This window comes from Pelobates fuscus, chromosome 12 (genome assembly GCF_036172605.1).
Source record: "Pelobates fuscus isolate aPelFus1 chromosome 12, aPelFus1.pri, whole genome shotgun sequence".
NCBI classification, from domain to species: Eukaryota; Metazoa; Chordata; class Amphibia; order Anura; family Pelobatidae; genus Pelobates; species Pelobates fuscus.
Window position 1 is genome coordinate 8,120,119 of NC_086328.1, and position 12,927 is coordinate 8,133,045.

A 12,927-nucleotide genomic window follows, 5' to 3' on the forward strand; every position below is an offset into this window, starting at 1 on the left:
GATTTTGTGCATTCCCAAACTGTTATGTCCTCATTTATTGGTGCTTTCATCAAATATGGCCATATTCTATTTTCTCATCTATTTTCCTTGTTAGTGTTTATTTTGGCTACTACTCTACTAGGGACATTCTCCATGAAATGGTTTCAAAAGTAAAATGTGTGCTGAAGGGTTAGAGACGATGCTTAATTTGCAATTTATAAGACAATACACCTGTTCGAGGTCACATTAATTATTTAACCTTTTAGGCAAAATATAATCTTTCAGTGTTTGCAGATGAAACAAAAATCTGTAAAGTAATACAATGTGAGCAGGACTAAATATATATTTAGATAGACTGGGGGACTGGGCACTCAAATTGCAAGTGAACCTTGAATATGCTGTGCAATTTTGGGCAGCTGTTCTAAAGAAGGATATTATGGCACTGGAAAAAGTGCAGAGGTTGGCTACAAAATTAATAAAAAAAGAATGGAACATTTTAGCTATGAAGAAAGGTTAACAGATTTAAACCTCTTTAGTTTAGCAAAACGTCCATCAGAGGGGATATGATAGCATTATACAAATATATCCGGGGCCAGTACAAACCATTGCGTGGATATTTATTCACAAACGGTACTATAGGTCATGCTTTTAGACTGGAAGAAAGAAGATTTAGTCTAAGACAAAGGAAAGTTGTTGTTTTTGTTTGCTTTTTTTTTTTACCATAAGAACAATAAGGATGTGGAATTATCTGCTTGAAGAAGTGGTTTCATCAGAGTCTGTGCAGATATTTAAACAGCAACTAGATGCATACTTGAAAAATGAAATAATTGAATATTATGCTTTTGCAAGTGTAGGGTAACAGCTCCTTGATCCAAGGATAAATCGAAATGCCATTCTGGGGTCAAGAAGGAATTCTGTTCCTAGTTTGTTGCAAAACTGGAACTGTTTCAAACTGGGTGTTTGGGTTTTTGTTTTTCCCTTCTTTTGGATCAACAGCAAAACACAGATGCAAGGAAAGCTAGACTTTATGGACACATTTCTTTTCAGCCTGTGTCTCAATGTAACTATGTTCTTGACATTAATGGCAAGGGACTTCACATTTTATCAAGTAATGTTGCTCTGAGATAATTTTATATTTTACATGAAATGAGTTTGTCTTTCGCTAACCTTTACAGATTACAGTTGATTTTTGAAAAATTTTATGATGTGAGCATATGAAATAAATTTTAATATATAAAATAGTTTAATATATAAAATGATTATATCTTAGAGTTTATACCTCCTTTCATTCTGTGGAGAGGTTTTTTTCCCCACCTTTTTTTGATCTCACCACAAGTTTGTCAATACTTTGTTTGATGCTGTCAGAGAGCTTTCCCCTATTGAACCAAAAGTGCACAACTGCACGGTCTATAGATGGTGTTGATTTGATCATATTGGAACTAATGCAATAGCATTAAAGTGGCACTGTCACCATCTGGGGACTTTGCATGATTTGCCAGGACCCCCGATAGTAATCTTGCTGCTGGGGATCTGGTGGGGGCAGGCACCCTTGGCGCTTCAGCATGTGCGAAAGTACAACATTGAGGTACATGGAGGATCCTGCTAATATCTCTGCAGCCGTTACTGGTGACAGCTGGGGGATTGACACTTCTGGGAGGCGGTAGTTCCGTCCAATGTCTAGACATGTCAGGTCAGGAAATATACTGAGACAAAGAAGTACCTATTTAATCTCAGTATATCTTCTGGCTGGGTTGGAATTTCAGTACAATTCCAACACGCTCAGTATGAGTAATTTATTAAGATTTTCTCTTAATGAAATACTTATTTTGCGGGTGGGGGGGGTGGAGGGGGAGGGAAGGTGACATTGGCGCTTCACAAACTGTAGTTATAAAACAACGGATCTGTTTAAATAGTGGGGAAGGTGCAGAGAATGTCTGATTAGTTGATTGTATAAATACCTACATGGTAAATATGATTAAATGCCATGTAAATAGTGCATATCATTCCTTCACTGGAAATGTAACATTTTCATATACAGGAGAGTGAACAGGAGCATCAAACCTCCTCATTCACCTTCCCCCATCTCTAAGGGCCACTAATTACACTCCTCAATACGATGTTTGCAAAGAGGAAGGGTGAAATTTAAATGTAATCAAGTCTTCTCCATGAGCTGCCGGTGCCTGCTCAGTCCTCAGCAAACCATCTGCTGCCAGGAATGTGAAAATGCAACACTCCTTGCCTCAGCTTTATGTATAAAATAAATAGAATAATGTATCCAAGAGCTGCAGAATTAAAACCTTTTTGTCCTGCTGTGTGTTTTTTTGTGAGGTGAGCAATATGTAACCTGTGTATGGCGAGTACAAATCACAATATATTGCAGATAAACATATTTGTTTAAGAATTGCAGCGTTGTGCTTATTTGCAGCAAAGAGTTAGCTGGCATGTTTAACGCTTTAATAGCCATTGCTCTGCCATTTGTTGGGAACACCTCAGGCACACGAATGGTTAATATGAAGCAATAAGAAGTTGCTCCTGGCAAGGAGCGTAGAGTCACATTGATTCTCCTCCTGCGTCTCTAGCTGCCATTTTACTTTGCATAGTTCTTCCTCTTTCTCGCTTTCTGCAGAGAGTAACATTTATTTCATTAGCACCGGTTTAATATACTGCATATTAGTGTATCACAGCAAATATCAATATACTCTATTTGATTAAATATCTAAATATGACTACTACTTAATATTGCAAGAGTCACCCTGTTTCCTGGACAAACAGCACTTCCCTGTCCTGCTGGTTATAACGGGAAAAGTGTTGCCCTTTATTATTCAGAATGAATATCCTACAAGAAACAAATCGGTTGATCAGAGCAGTTCCTCTGAGATTATCTATACCACCCAGCAAGCTATGAATTGTACATTCTGTGCTGCAGCAATTTAAATTTGATCCTTGTAATTTTGAAGACATTATGTGTCCAGGGGGAATATTGTTGAACTGGCAGTCACATAGCTACTTCAGGTAGAGGTTTCTCCTCGCCTCATGTGCTATATTCAGTTACTCTGCTTATGTATGTATTTGTCTTGCTCTAAATTCTACATGAGCGAGCTTTACTGTCAAAGGGCAGGGGATGCTGCTTCAACATCGCACCTCCCACCATTGGTGGGAGGTGAGATTTAAAAAAAAACAAAAAACCTGAGAAACATTGTTGTAAAGGGATTCTCCAACTATTAATTGAATATGAATTGGGCCTTGCTAGTGATGGCCTGGCCTAATTTAGGAATTGGTGAGATTTGGAAGAGACTTGAAATTTAATCAGTGCACACATAGCTGTATATTGTGATATGTATGTTTTGTAACTGAAATAACCAGCCAAACTATGCAGAGGATAACCTCTGAACTCTCAACTAGCTGAACCTTGCACTAAATGGGTCACGTGGGCAGAAGACCAGACAGGATTCCACGCCTGTCTGCTAAGAATGGGAAAACTAGTCTAGGATAGCCTAGTTAGGCACAGGCACACCCAAGTGATGGCCAGTATATGTTAACAGGCCAGTAACAGTTTGCAAAAATTACTGTCACTTGCTGCTATGACATGCAGATGGCAGAGTCAGAATTTGTCATGAAAACCATGAATCATCATGCATTATGTCAGTGTGTTAATTTATTTAATATGCACTATACAATCCAGTGGCAATGCTCTAGATGTCTCCAGTGTTACATGCCACAGAATCGGTCTCCAGTCCTCACACAAAACCTCCGAAAGAGTGCAATCATTGGCCGTAATAATGGTAGAAAATCTGACAAACCTTATATATATGTATCCCACTGAGTGCACTCCCTCTGAAGTTACATTCACATCTGAAAGCATAAATATATGTGCTTCTATCCAGGCCTTAACCCCTTAAGAACCAAACTTCTGGAATAAAAGGGAATCATGACATGTCACACATGTCATGTGATACTATAGTCACCTGAAAAACTTTAGTTTAATTAAGTAGTTTTGGTGTATAGATCATGCCCCTGTAGTCTCACTACTCAATTCTCTGCCATTTATGAGATAAATCACTTTGTTTCTGTCCATGCAGCCCTAGCCTCACCTCTTGCTCCTGCAAGGTCTAGCAGGTTATTAACGAGCTGTTGATAACAAATGCTACATTAAACAGACCTTGTAATACAGGGAGTTTAAACGTTAGATTTCACTTCACAGAACGTGATTAGACAGGCTGTGTAAGTTACATGCAGTGAGGTGTGTGACTAGTGCTGCATAAAAGTGAATTATCTCCTTTAAATTGTGAATTTGTGGGAGTGTCTGTCAGTGAGTGTATGTGTCTAGGTGATCAGCCCCCATAATAAGCATTGGGAGGCTATTGCGCATGCACAGCAAAATGCTGCATCAATCAACATCTCCTCATAGAGATTTATTGAATTAATGAATCTATATGGGGAAAATTCAGTGCCTTCATGCTGAATGCAGGTGGAGCACGCTGTGCAGCACTGACACAAGAAGCACCTCTAGTAGCCCCCTGAGTGACTGCCACTAGAGGTGTTACCAATGTCTTCGTAAAGGCAGTGTTTATATCCTGTCCTTGCAGACTTTTCAATTTAGACACCAGAACCGCTACATTATGCTGTAGTGGTTCTGGTGACTATAGTGTACCTTTAAGTATTTCATAGTTTTCTTTGACAATAAAGCTTTGTTAGTTTAAATTAAAAAAACAAAAACCTGTCTCTATACTTTGTTAGCTGGCTTCTAGATTCGAAGCCAATTTGTCACCCTTTGCCATAACATACTCATCACTGGGTGAATTTCTACCCGTTTTAAAGTTTCACTCACCAGTGCAGATTGAATATAAATATATAATCAGTGTGGGTGCTTCTATGAACGTAATGCAATTTCTAGTGAGTGGTGGGCTGCCATTAGCAGTGCTGATTAAACGCTGAGCATTGCTGTCTGAGAGTATACTTGGTGCCAGGCTCAGTGCATTACTAAGCAGGATGCTGCTAATGAGACCCTCACACCCAGCCATGGAAATGACATGTGCTGCTATTGAAGTTGACACAAGGGTAGCATGATTCATCCCTGGTATAATCTGCTTTATTATATATAGAATAATAAGCAACGCAGCCCAGACAGGACCAAATGCACGGTATCCCTGCTTCCCTCTAATGGTTAATAATTTATTGCTCAGTGTGCTGTGTGTGCCCAGATTGCTAACATCTCATACATATTGTCCTTCCTTTGCCTGCTTGCATGTATGAGCTGTGATTTATTGCCCATGCTGTGCCACCCTCTCCCACTGCCCAGGATCAGAGCCTAGCATTGGAGTGATGGATGTATAATAAAGTCCACTAGCCTCACTCTCCCTGATATAAGATACAATGTTAGCTGCCAGAGGCGGGTTCGGATACTCACTATAAAGAGTGAGAATAGGAGATATGCTGTGATGAAATGCACGGTGTGCTTCCATTGGTTCTGCCCAGCAGCCTCTATCCAATGCTTTAGCGATGATGCTGCTGATCTATTTGGGATGTTGGCAGTCTCTCAAGGCAAAGCCTCTTTTCAAAGGCTGTTTCACAGAGCAAATATGCACAGAGCGGCTTCAGTCCATGAATGAAAAAGACTCCAGTCCCCTGTAGCTTGCAAAAAATGGATAAGCAGTCCCTTCTGTGTGTGTGTGTGTTACTGCTCTCCCAGGTAAGAGCATGCTCTTCGTTGTCTATTATTTCTGCTTGTTTTGATTTCTTAATTTGTGGATTCTTGAAGGCATGTGTCTCTCCAATCCAAGACATGTCTCAGTCTACAAGCTGCCTGTAAAATGAGGGGCTGGGGATTTGGAATAAGATGGGGGGTCCTTCCCTGTTGCTGGATTTTGAAGAATATTTAAAAGTGTAGGGGGTATTGCTTATTTTATGGTGATTTCCTCGCCCCTACCTCTCTTCTTCTCTCCTGTAAAAAGCTTAGGGTGTCTGAATCCAGGATCCCACAGACCTCGCTGCCTTTTTTTGGGGGATACATAGCTGTGCAAGTCTGTTTGTGGGGCTGATCTACTGGAAGTTGGGGAGCAAGGAAATCTAGGGGGCAGACAATGGATTACTGGTTCTGTGGATGTGGATTGAAAGGACACAGTGTCTTCAGCGAAGTTTGCATCTGCAGCAGGACACTGGACCCCCGGAGCAGAGGATACATTTACATTGCAACATATCTGTGCAGGGTTTATACAAAGTATAGCAGCATGCTGCACAGTTCGAGTCCAGTGTGTGTGAGAACCCTCAATATCAGGAATCAGAATAAACAAGTGGATTTTTTTTTTACCATGCATAGCTCAGATCGGCTGCTGCTGTCAGTCAGGCTGGAGCTAATGCCTATGCTGCTTCCTGCACAGCCTTCTCATACAGGCACTATTTTGAGAAGGGTGGCATGTAGACCCCCCTCTCTCCTGCCCATCCCTAAAATCATAGCTAAGAACTTTTCAAGCAGTTCAGGCTTTAACATTTGCTGCAATACGAGTCAGTCATCTGTAGATTATAATTTATTTTATTTTTAATTTTTGGCATGAGGGAGGGGGTCAGTTTGTAAAATTGTCTAATCATCACATAGCTCGCTATACATTAGATTGCAAGCTTTTGATGCGTTTCTGTCAGTGCTAACTCATTTTGCTCACTCGTTGAGTGCTAATTAGCCTTAATATTTATGAATTTCTAGTTATAATGTAAAAATAAAATACCAGTTCAAGTGGGCTTGTACCTGACACCCACAAAATCTGTGTACGGTCAGAGACTTAGAGTAGAGAGGTTCCAGTTGCTCAGACTGAGATTTGTGAGAGAGTGTTTCATTTAAAAGTGTTTTAACCCTTTAAAGACTTCAAGGATTTTAGACTTGAGTTTTGAGGGGGGTGCAGATTAGCCCTGAATACGCAAGCCCAAAATGAGGAATGATATAGAGAGCAGCGGATGATGAAGGAGCCTGGTATGGAGATCATGACATATTCCCGTGTGCAGGATTAAAAAAAAAACAGATGAACAGTTTTAAGTGACAGACTAAATATGGAAAAAGACTGCAGATGTAGAGAGGTTCCATGCGAAAGACTTCCATGACCTCCTCAAGGCAGTTCTGGGGGGAAATAAGGACAGAGCGTTGCTATATTGTACTGTCTCCCAGGTTAAACCTTTCCTTGCCACTTCTCTGAAAACAGCTGAAATGTTCAAACTGAAGCTGCCCTTACTTTCTGTTAATTAATGGTCAGTGGTTGAGAGATCCCTCACCAAGAGATGAGGAGCTGCTCAGCCGAAACACACATCTGGCGCAGTCTAAGATTAGAATCAGTATCTTGGCTGAGAGCAGGCGATCATTTAGCAGAATTCAGATATGTGTGTGAGTGAAGATCTATAGGGCATGGGGGTGTATCATGGTTTCATTTAGCTGCTACACTGTGCCTTGCAGACCATGTACTGGATAGAGAGATACTTTATATACTATAATACCAGGGTGTAACTCTCTGCCAGACTCAATTTGGGAGTTTTATTCCAGAAACAGCTGGACACCTGCACTCCACTGCATATCCAGTGTTATAATCAGACATGCTTTGGTTTAAACCAAGCTTCCATAGTTCAGTTGGATAGAGTCATGAGCCATCTTTGAATAACTGACATGATGGCCACCTGTTGGCCACTGCAGCCTGCTTCCTGCACTCAGAACCAGCCAGTACTTCATGGGCTTAGTATGGAATTTGATACCAAACAACACTCCTCTCTATGTGTGCACACACACACTTCTTTCAGTGGATGGTACTGTGTGCATATGATTCTTTCACCCCACCTACCAAGCGAGGGTCTGTGCAATCATCTGCCCTTAGTATTTTGATGCTGAGTTTGGGTTATGCTGCAAAACCTGCAAAAAAACCATTTAATTTTGTAGATTTAATACAGACTCCCGTGTGGGAATATGATGGATTATTCTTTTCTCCTTGTCTGTAAATTGAGTCTCATTAATCTGATATATTTTATGGACTACATATTGGGGGTTTTGCTAATGTGAATTTCTGATATTTTTTTTTCTTGTACTGCAAGTCAATTAAAGTGCGTTACTCTCCGTAATAGATTTGTGATACTTGGAGATTCTATTTGTTTTTCATTACTTCTAGATAACCCTTATCCCAGGTATTTTCTATAGATTGGTAATTTTACAATTAAGTGAAAGCCCATTCAAAATTAGAATCCAACGGCAATATCATTGTAAATTGATATTTTTAACTGGAGGTCGGACATTATGATGTCTTGGTGATGAGTACTGTATACTTGAAGCAGTAAATAGGAGGGAGGAATTGGATGCACTGGTGAAGATTAAGTCAGTTAGGGCTAGGAAGTGGATGAGATTTGGTTTGCAGAAGGTTGAATTAGACTGATGGAGTTTGTTCTTATTTTGTTGTTAAGACAGAGAATCTTCTGAACTGGGGGGGGTATGCATGTTATGGGTGGTGGAGGTGAAGGAGTGAAGAGGATTGGTAGCAGGAGATGAATGAGGAGAGGTGAGGAAGGTGTGACATTGAAGAGGGATGTGGATGAGACAGTAAGTAATTTAAAAACAGATCTTTGGGGGTTTGGAAGTCAGTGGTGTTTTTGCAAGGGGGAGTTTGACATGTAATATTTGAACCATTTCATTGAAGCTAAGCTATACATCTAAAATAAAGATTGATGGGCAGGAGCAATTTGAGTTCATTGGAAGTAGGATTATGGACTCCTGAGGGAGGCAGGGTAGGAGGAAAATTCATTAGTCAATATTTCTTATATCTCAATAGTCTACTTAGATGCCAATGAACAGGTTTGTGCATGCCAACACTTCTATAACAAATACTGCATTCACAGTAGCCTTTTCTTCTTTGTGCGATCTTAAATGTAGAATGATACCATTACTATGTCTTGACACCAATGCGTTAAGTATTTAATGTACTTATCCAGCACCTCATGCACTACCTCCAATTCCCACTGTCTTTTTGCAGTAACTGTTATTCCAGATTGCGTTCCCTACTTGAAACTATAGGGTCTTCAACAACATGCACTCAGTGTTAACCCACCTCTCTAACGTACATGAACCCTTTTATAATCCCGTCTGTTCTGTAATACGGTTTATTAATATGTCGTGCCAACATGCTGCACTCAGCTCTATTCTCTTGGGAGAAAGACTTCCCTAAAGATATTTGCTAAATGGATTTCATTCTCTCTGGTTGTTACTGTTGTCATTGGTTGTGTGCATGTAATTCACCTAATGTAAAAGAAACATACATCTGATTGCTGGTTGAACATTGCAAAGTGTGCGCCATGCACTGTAGATGTCACATCCCTACAAACTAATTGGTGGGCATTTGTGAGAGCAAAGTTTGAAATAAAACATCAGGGTGAGCCTGGATTTACATTTTGTGGGTGTGTGTGGGTATTCTGCTGGATACTATACACCTTGATGTTTCAATGGTTCTTACTTCTCGGGTCCTCATTAGGAAGAAGTTCTCTATAGTCTGTCTGGGTTATGGTATGGCAGGATATTTACACGGCTCGGATACAGTGTTGAGAAGCATAGGTGGAATCTTTTTCCACAAGTCGAACTTTTTTTTTTTTCTGCCAACCTACAAACCTAGCAGAAAATCTATTTTAGAGAAACCGAAAGGAACATTGCACTAACAATACATTGAATCTCTACCGGATATTACACAACTATTAAAATGGGGATATTTAGCATAAAGCTTTTAAATATTTTAATAAATATATAGTTAAAACAAGCCAACTCTTGTTGACAATGTATTTGTGGTTATCCATTTTCTGACCTTAAATAAAGAATTAAACATATGTATATGGTAATGCTATTTTAACGATCTTAAAACAAGAATTATGTGTCTTTGGCAATATAGAAGTGTACATCAGATACCAAGAAAGGCCCACATGAGTACTGCCATCTGAGATGCTGTGGACAATATCCCATGATGCAGTGCCACACTATTAGCTGGGCAAGTTGGCCATTTAGCAGGGATTTATTGATGTATATTGTATCACTATCAATGCTGGTTAATGTTGTATTTTTATAGTAACAAACACCCAGTGACCTCCATCAAGGATATTCTTACAGGAAGTTGAAATCTACAAATACTTAAATCCATTGATATGTGCATTAGCATGTATTGACAAGCTGTCTGAGCTGGGAGAACAGCCCTTTCCTAAAAATGTATTTCATACAAATATATAGATGATCTTGTAGAAGTATGATGGAAGCCCTGCACCAAGCCCATAAACTCATCTGTGTTGTTTATGTAGGTCTGAGCTCAGTCCCGCTATAATACTGTGCTTGTACAACGGTAGTAATTATCTTTCTCTAATAGATAAATCATTAATATCTTTTTCTCAAGTGACTAACATAATATGGATGGAATCTATAACCATTTTAGACCCATTGAAAATGAATGTCATAATATGGGATTCCCGCCCTGCTTTGTGGGTTTGCCATTGACTACATGAATAGTGCATTAGGCAATAATAAGTTAATGGAAGTGTTTTGATGGCAATGGATGTATGCTGGTTAAATCAATGAGGTTTTCATGATACAACACATGCATCAATTTGGAATTTTCAGCACAAAGTTGGGAAGTGGGGTTCACTCTAGTCATGCTGCTTTATTAACTACAGGACCTAGAGATAGTGATCCAGTATGTAGCGGCTTAACAGGGTGAATGGGGCCTACATTGAGTTTGACAAATATTAATATAAGGGATTTTAAAGGGAGAGGTGAGTGACAACTAGGGGAGAACGAACTGTTGTACTAGCAGTGTTTGTTTATTTAGCTATAGAAATTGTAATGTAGCAATCTTCAATCCTGGATTGCTTTTTGGGAAAGGGCCATTAATATACTTGCATTTTGGGGGGCTCCAGGATTCCTATTAGGCACCCAAACAATGACCTGATTAGACATTATACCCATGGTTAGAAGCACTACAATTCAATAATGGATTTAAATCATCTTTTTTGCCCTCACGACAGCTTAGTTGTACTTGGCAATTAACCTAATCATTAGTTAATCAGTGGGCATCTTTGAAGCATGATAATTCTATGAAAACCTATTTTGTTAGTCACTGAGAAATGTCGGCCAATTAAAAGTTGGCAACACTTTCAGCAAACCTATAGACTGTGTTAATGTGGAGCAATTTGCATTACAGGCTACAGGCTAGCAAACTGTCCATGCGTTTTCGCAGATGTATTACACTTTTTCATCTCACTTGTCTGCGCGGTTTAACAATCACAAACTAAATGTTGTCATGTAACTGTAAATGGGTTTTATTCAGATCTCTGGTACTTAACAATCTCACAAACAGTTGATGATGACAACAAGCCACAGGGCCGTATTTCACAACTTGAGCTAATCGGATAAATAATGTATACTTTTTTAAATTTTATTTTTAAAGCATTGTTTTTGTGGCAATTTGTATTTTCAGTAAAAAAAAAAACAACCTATAAAACCCACACCCTAGTCATGATAAAACAAAGCACTGGAAGAAAAAAAACATGTTTTAAAGATATTTTATTTAAACATCTTCCTTCATCTATGACTTCAATCCCCCACACAATGTCCAATGGTATCTTGCTGCATACTAGACACTATAGAGATACATGCTTAACATATTTATTTCAACGCCACTGAAAGCATTAAAGGTAAGAAATATATAGGAATAAAATGTCACTGATGTTTTTGACCTCTTACCACCCAAAAAGTTTCTGTATGTGAATCCGTTTTATATACCATATGTCACTGAACGCCAAGGTATCACAGTGTGCAGTGTGTTCTGAATATTAACGACACATACTATAAATCTTTACAAAAGTCTTCCCACTGTTCAGTGACTCCAGTTGTCCTGTGAAAAAAGAAGGTAATAAATTATGCAATTTCCATATTTGAATATTTCTAAGATCACTTGTCCCCTTAAGCAGAATGCAGCTTTCCACTCGTTTCCATGACAGGCAAACTCTCTATGTTGAATATGCAGAACGTGAAATATATTCAGCTTTTATTATAAAATTAATTTCTAATCAATTGTATACGATCATTTGCAATTGATGGGGCTCATTTGTTTGTGGGATTTGTTTGTCCTTTAAATGGATGTTTCACTAATTTCTTTCCTTAATGGGTGATGTCCATCTTCACTTATTTAGCTCTGTCTGAGCTAAGCCAACTAAGCAGGACTTAGCTCACTGGCTGAGAGTGATCAGTTGACACTCTCAGTATCCTCAAAATCTAATCAGGAAAATGTAATATTCAAAAGAGAGGATAACAAACGAAATATGGTGTTTTGCTTTCAGATGGTTGGAAAAAAAAAAAAAGCACCTACCCTTTTTTGAGCTAGTAATTGGCTCTAAATATATGCACTCGGGCAGTATAATCCCTTGCTATGGATCTGTGGAATATATTGATCCTGCATGTGGGAGTCTTTACGGTTGATAGTTGTTTCGGTAGCTGGTGTGGTATGAGTTTCCTAGCTTACGGTATTCAGGAATGCACTGACAAGCGTAAATCATTAATACCATGAGCTAGGGAGCTCATACCAGCTACCGAAACAACTATCAAACGTAAAGACTCCAACACGCAAGATCCATAGGCGGGGATAATACCGCCCGAGTGCATATTTTTAGAGCATATTTCTAATTGCTAGCTCAAAAAAAGTGTAAGTGCCTTTTTTTTTTTTAATCTCTCCAACCATCTGAAAGCAGAACACCATATTTCGTTTGTTGTCCACTCTTTTGCATATTACATTTTCCTGATTGGATTTTGAGGATACTGAGAGTGTCAACTGATCACTCTCAGCCAGTGAGCTAAGTCCTGCTTAGTTGGCTTAGCTCAGACAGAGCATTTCTGGCTCTCTGTCAGAAGTAGTGGAGACAGTGAGCAGCATTGGGCGTATGCCCGGTAAGAAATCAATCTAT

The 12,927-nt window shown here is 39.2% G+C and overlaps 1 protein-coding gene across 2 annotated transcripts in view; it reads left to right on the forward strand.

Moving 5' to 3' along the window:
• The first annotated feature begins 5,490 nt into the window (after positions 1 to 5,490).
• CDH13 (cadherin 13) overlaps positions 5,491 to 12,927 on the forward strand; it is a 535,505-nt gene continuing 528,068 nt past the window's right edge. For both annotated transcript variants that reach the window (XM_063437863.1, XM_063437864.1), the window contains exon 1: positions 5,491 to 5,668. In XM_063437863.1, the coding sequence (XP_063293933.1) occupies positions 5,585 to 5,668 (84 nt within the window). In that variant the 5' untranslated portion in view covers positions 5,491 to 5,584. The remainder of the gene's footprint in view (positions 5,669 to 12,927) is intronic.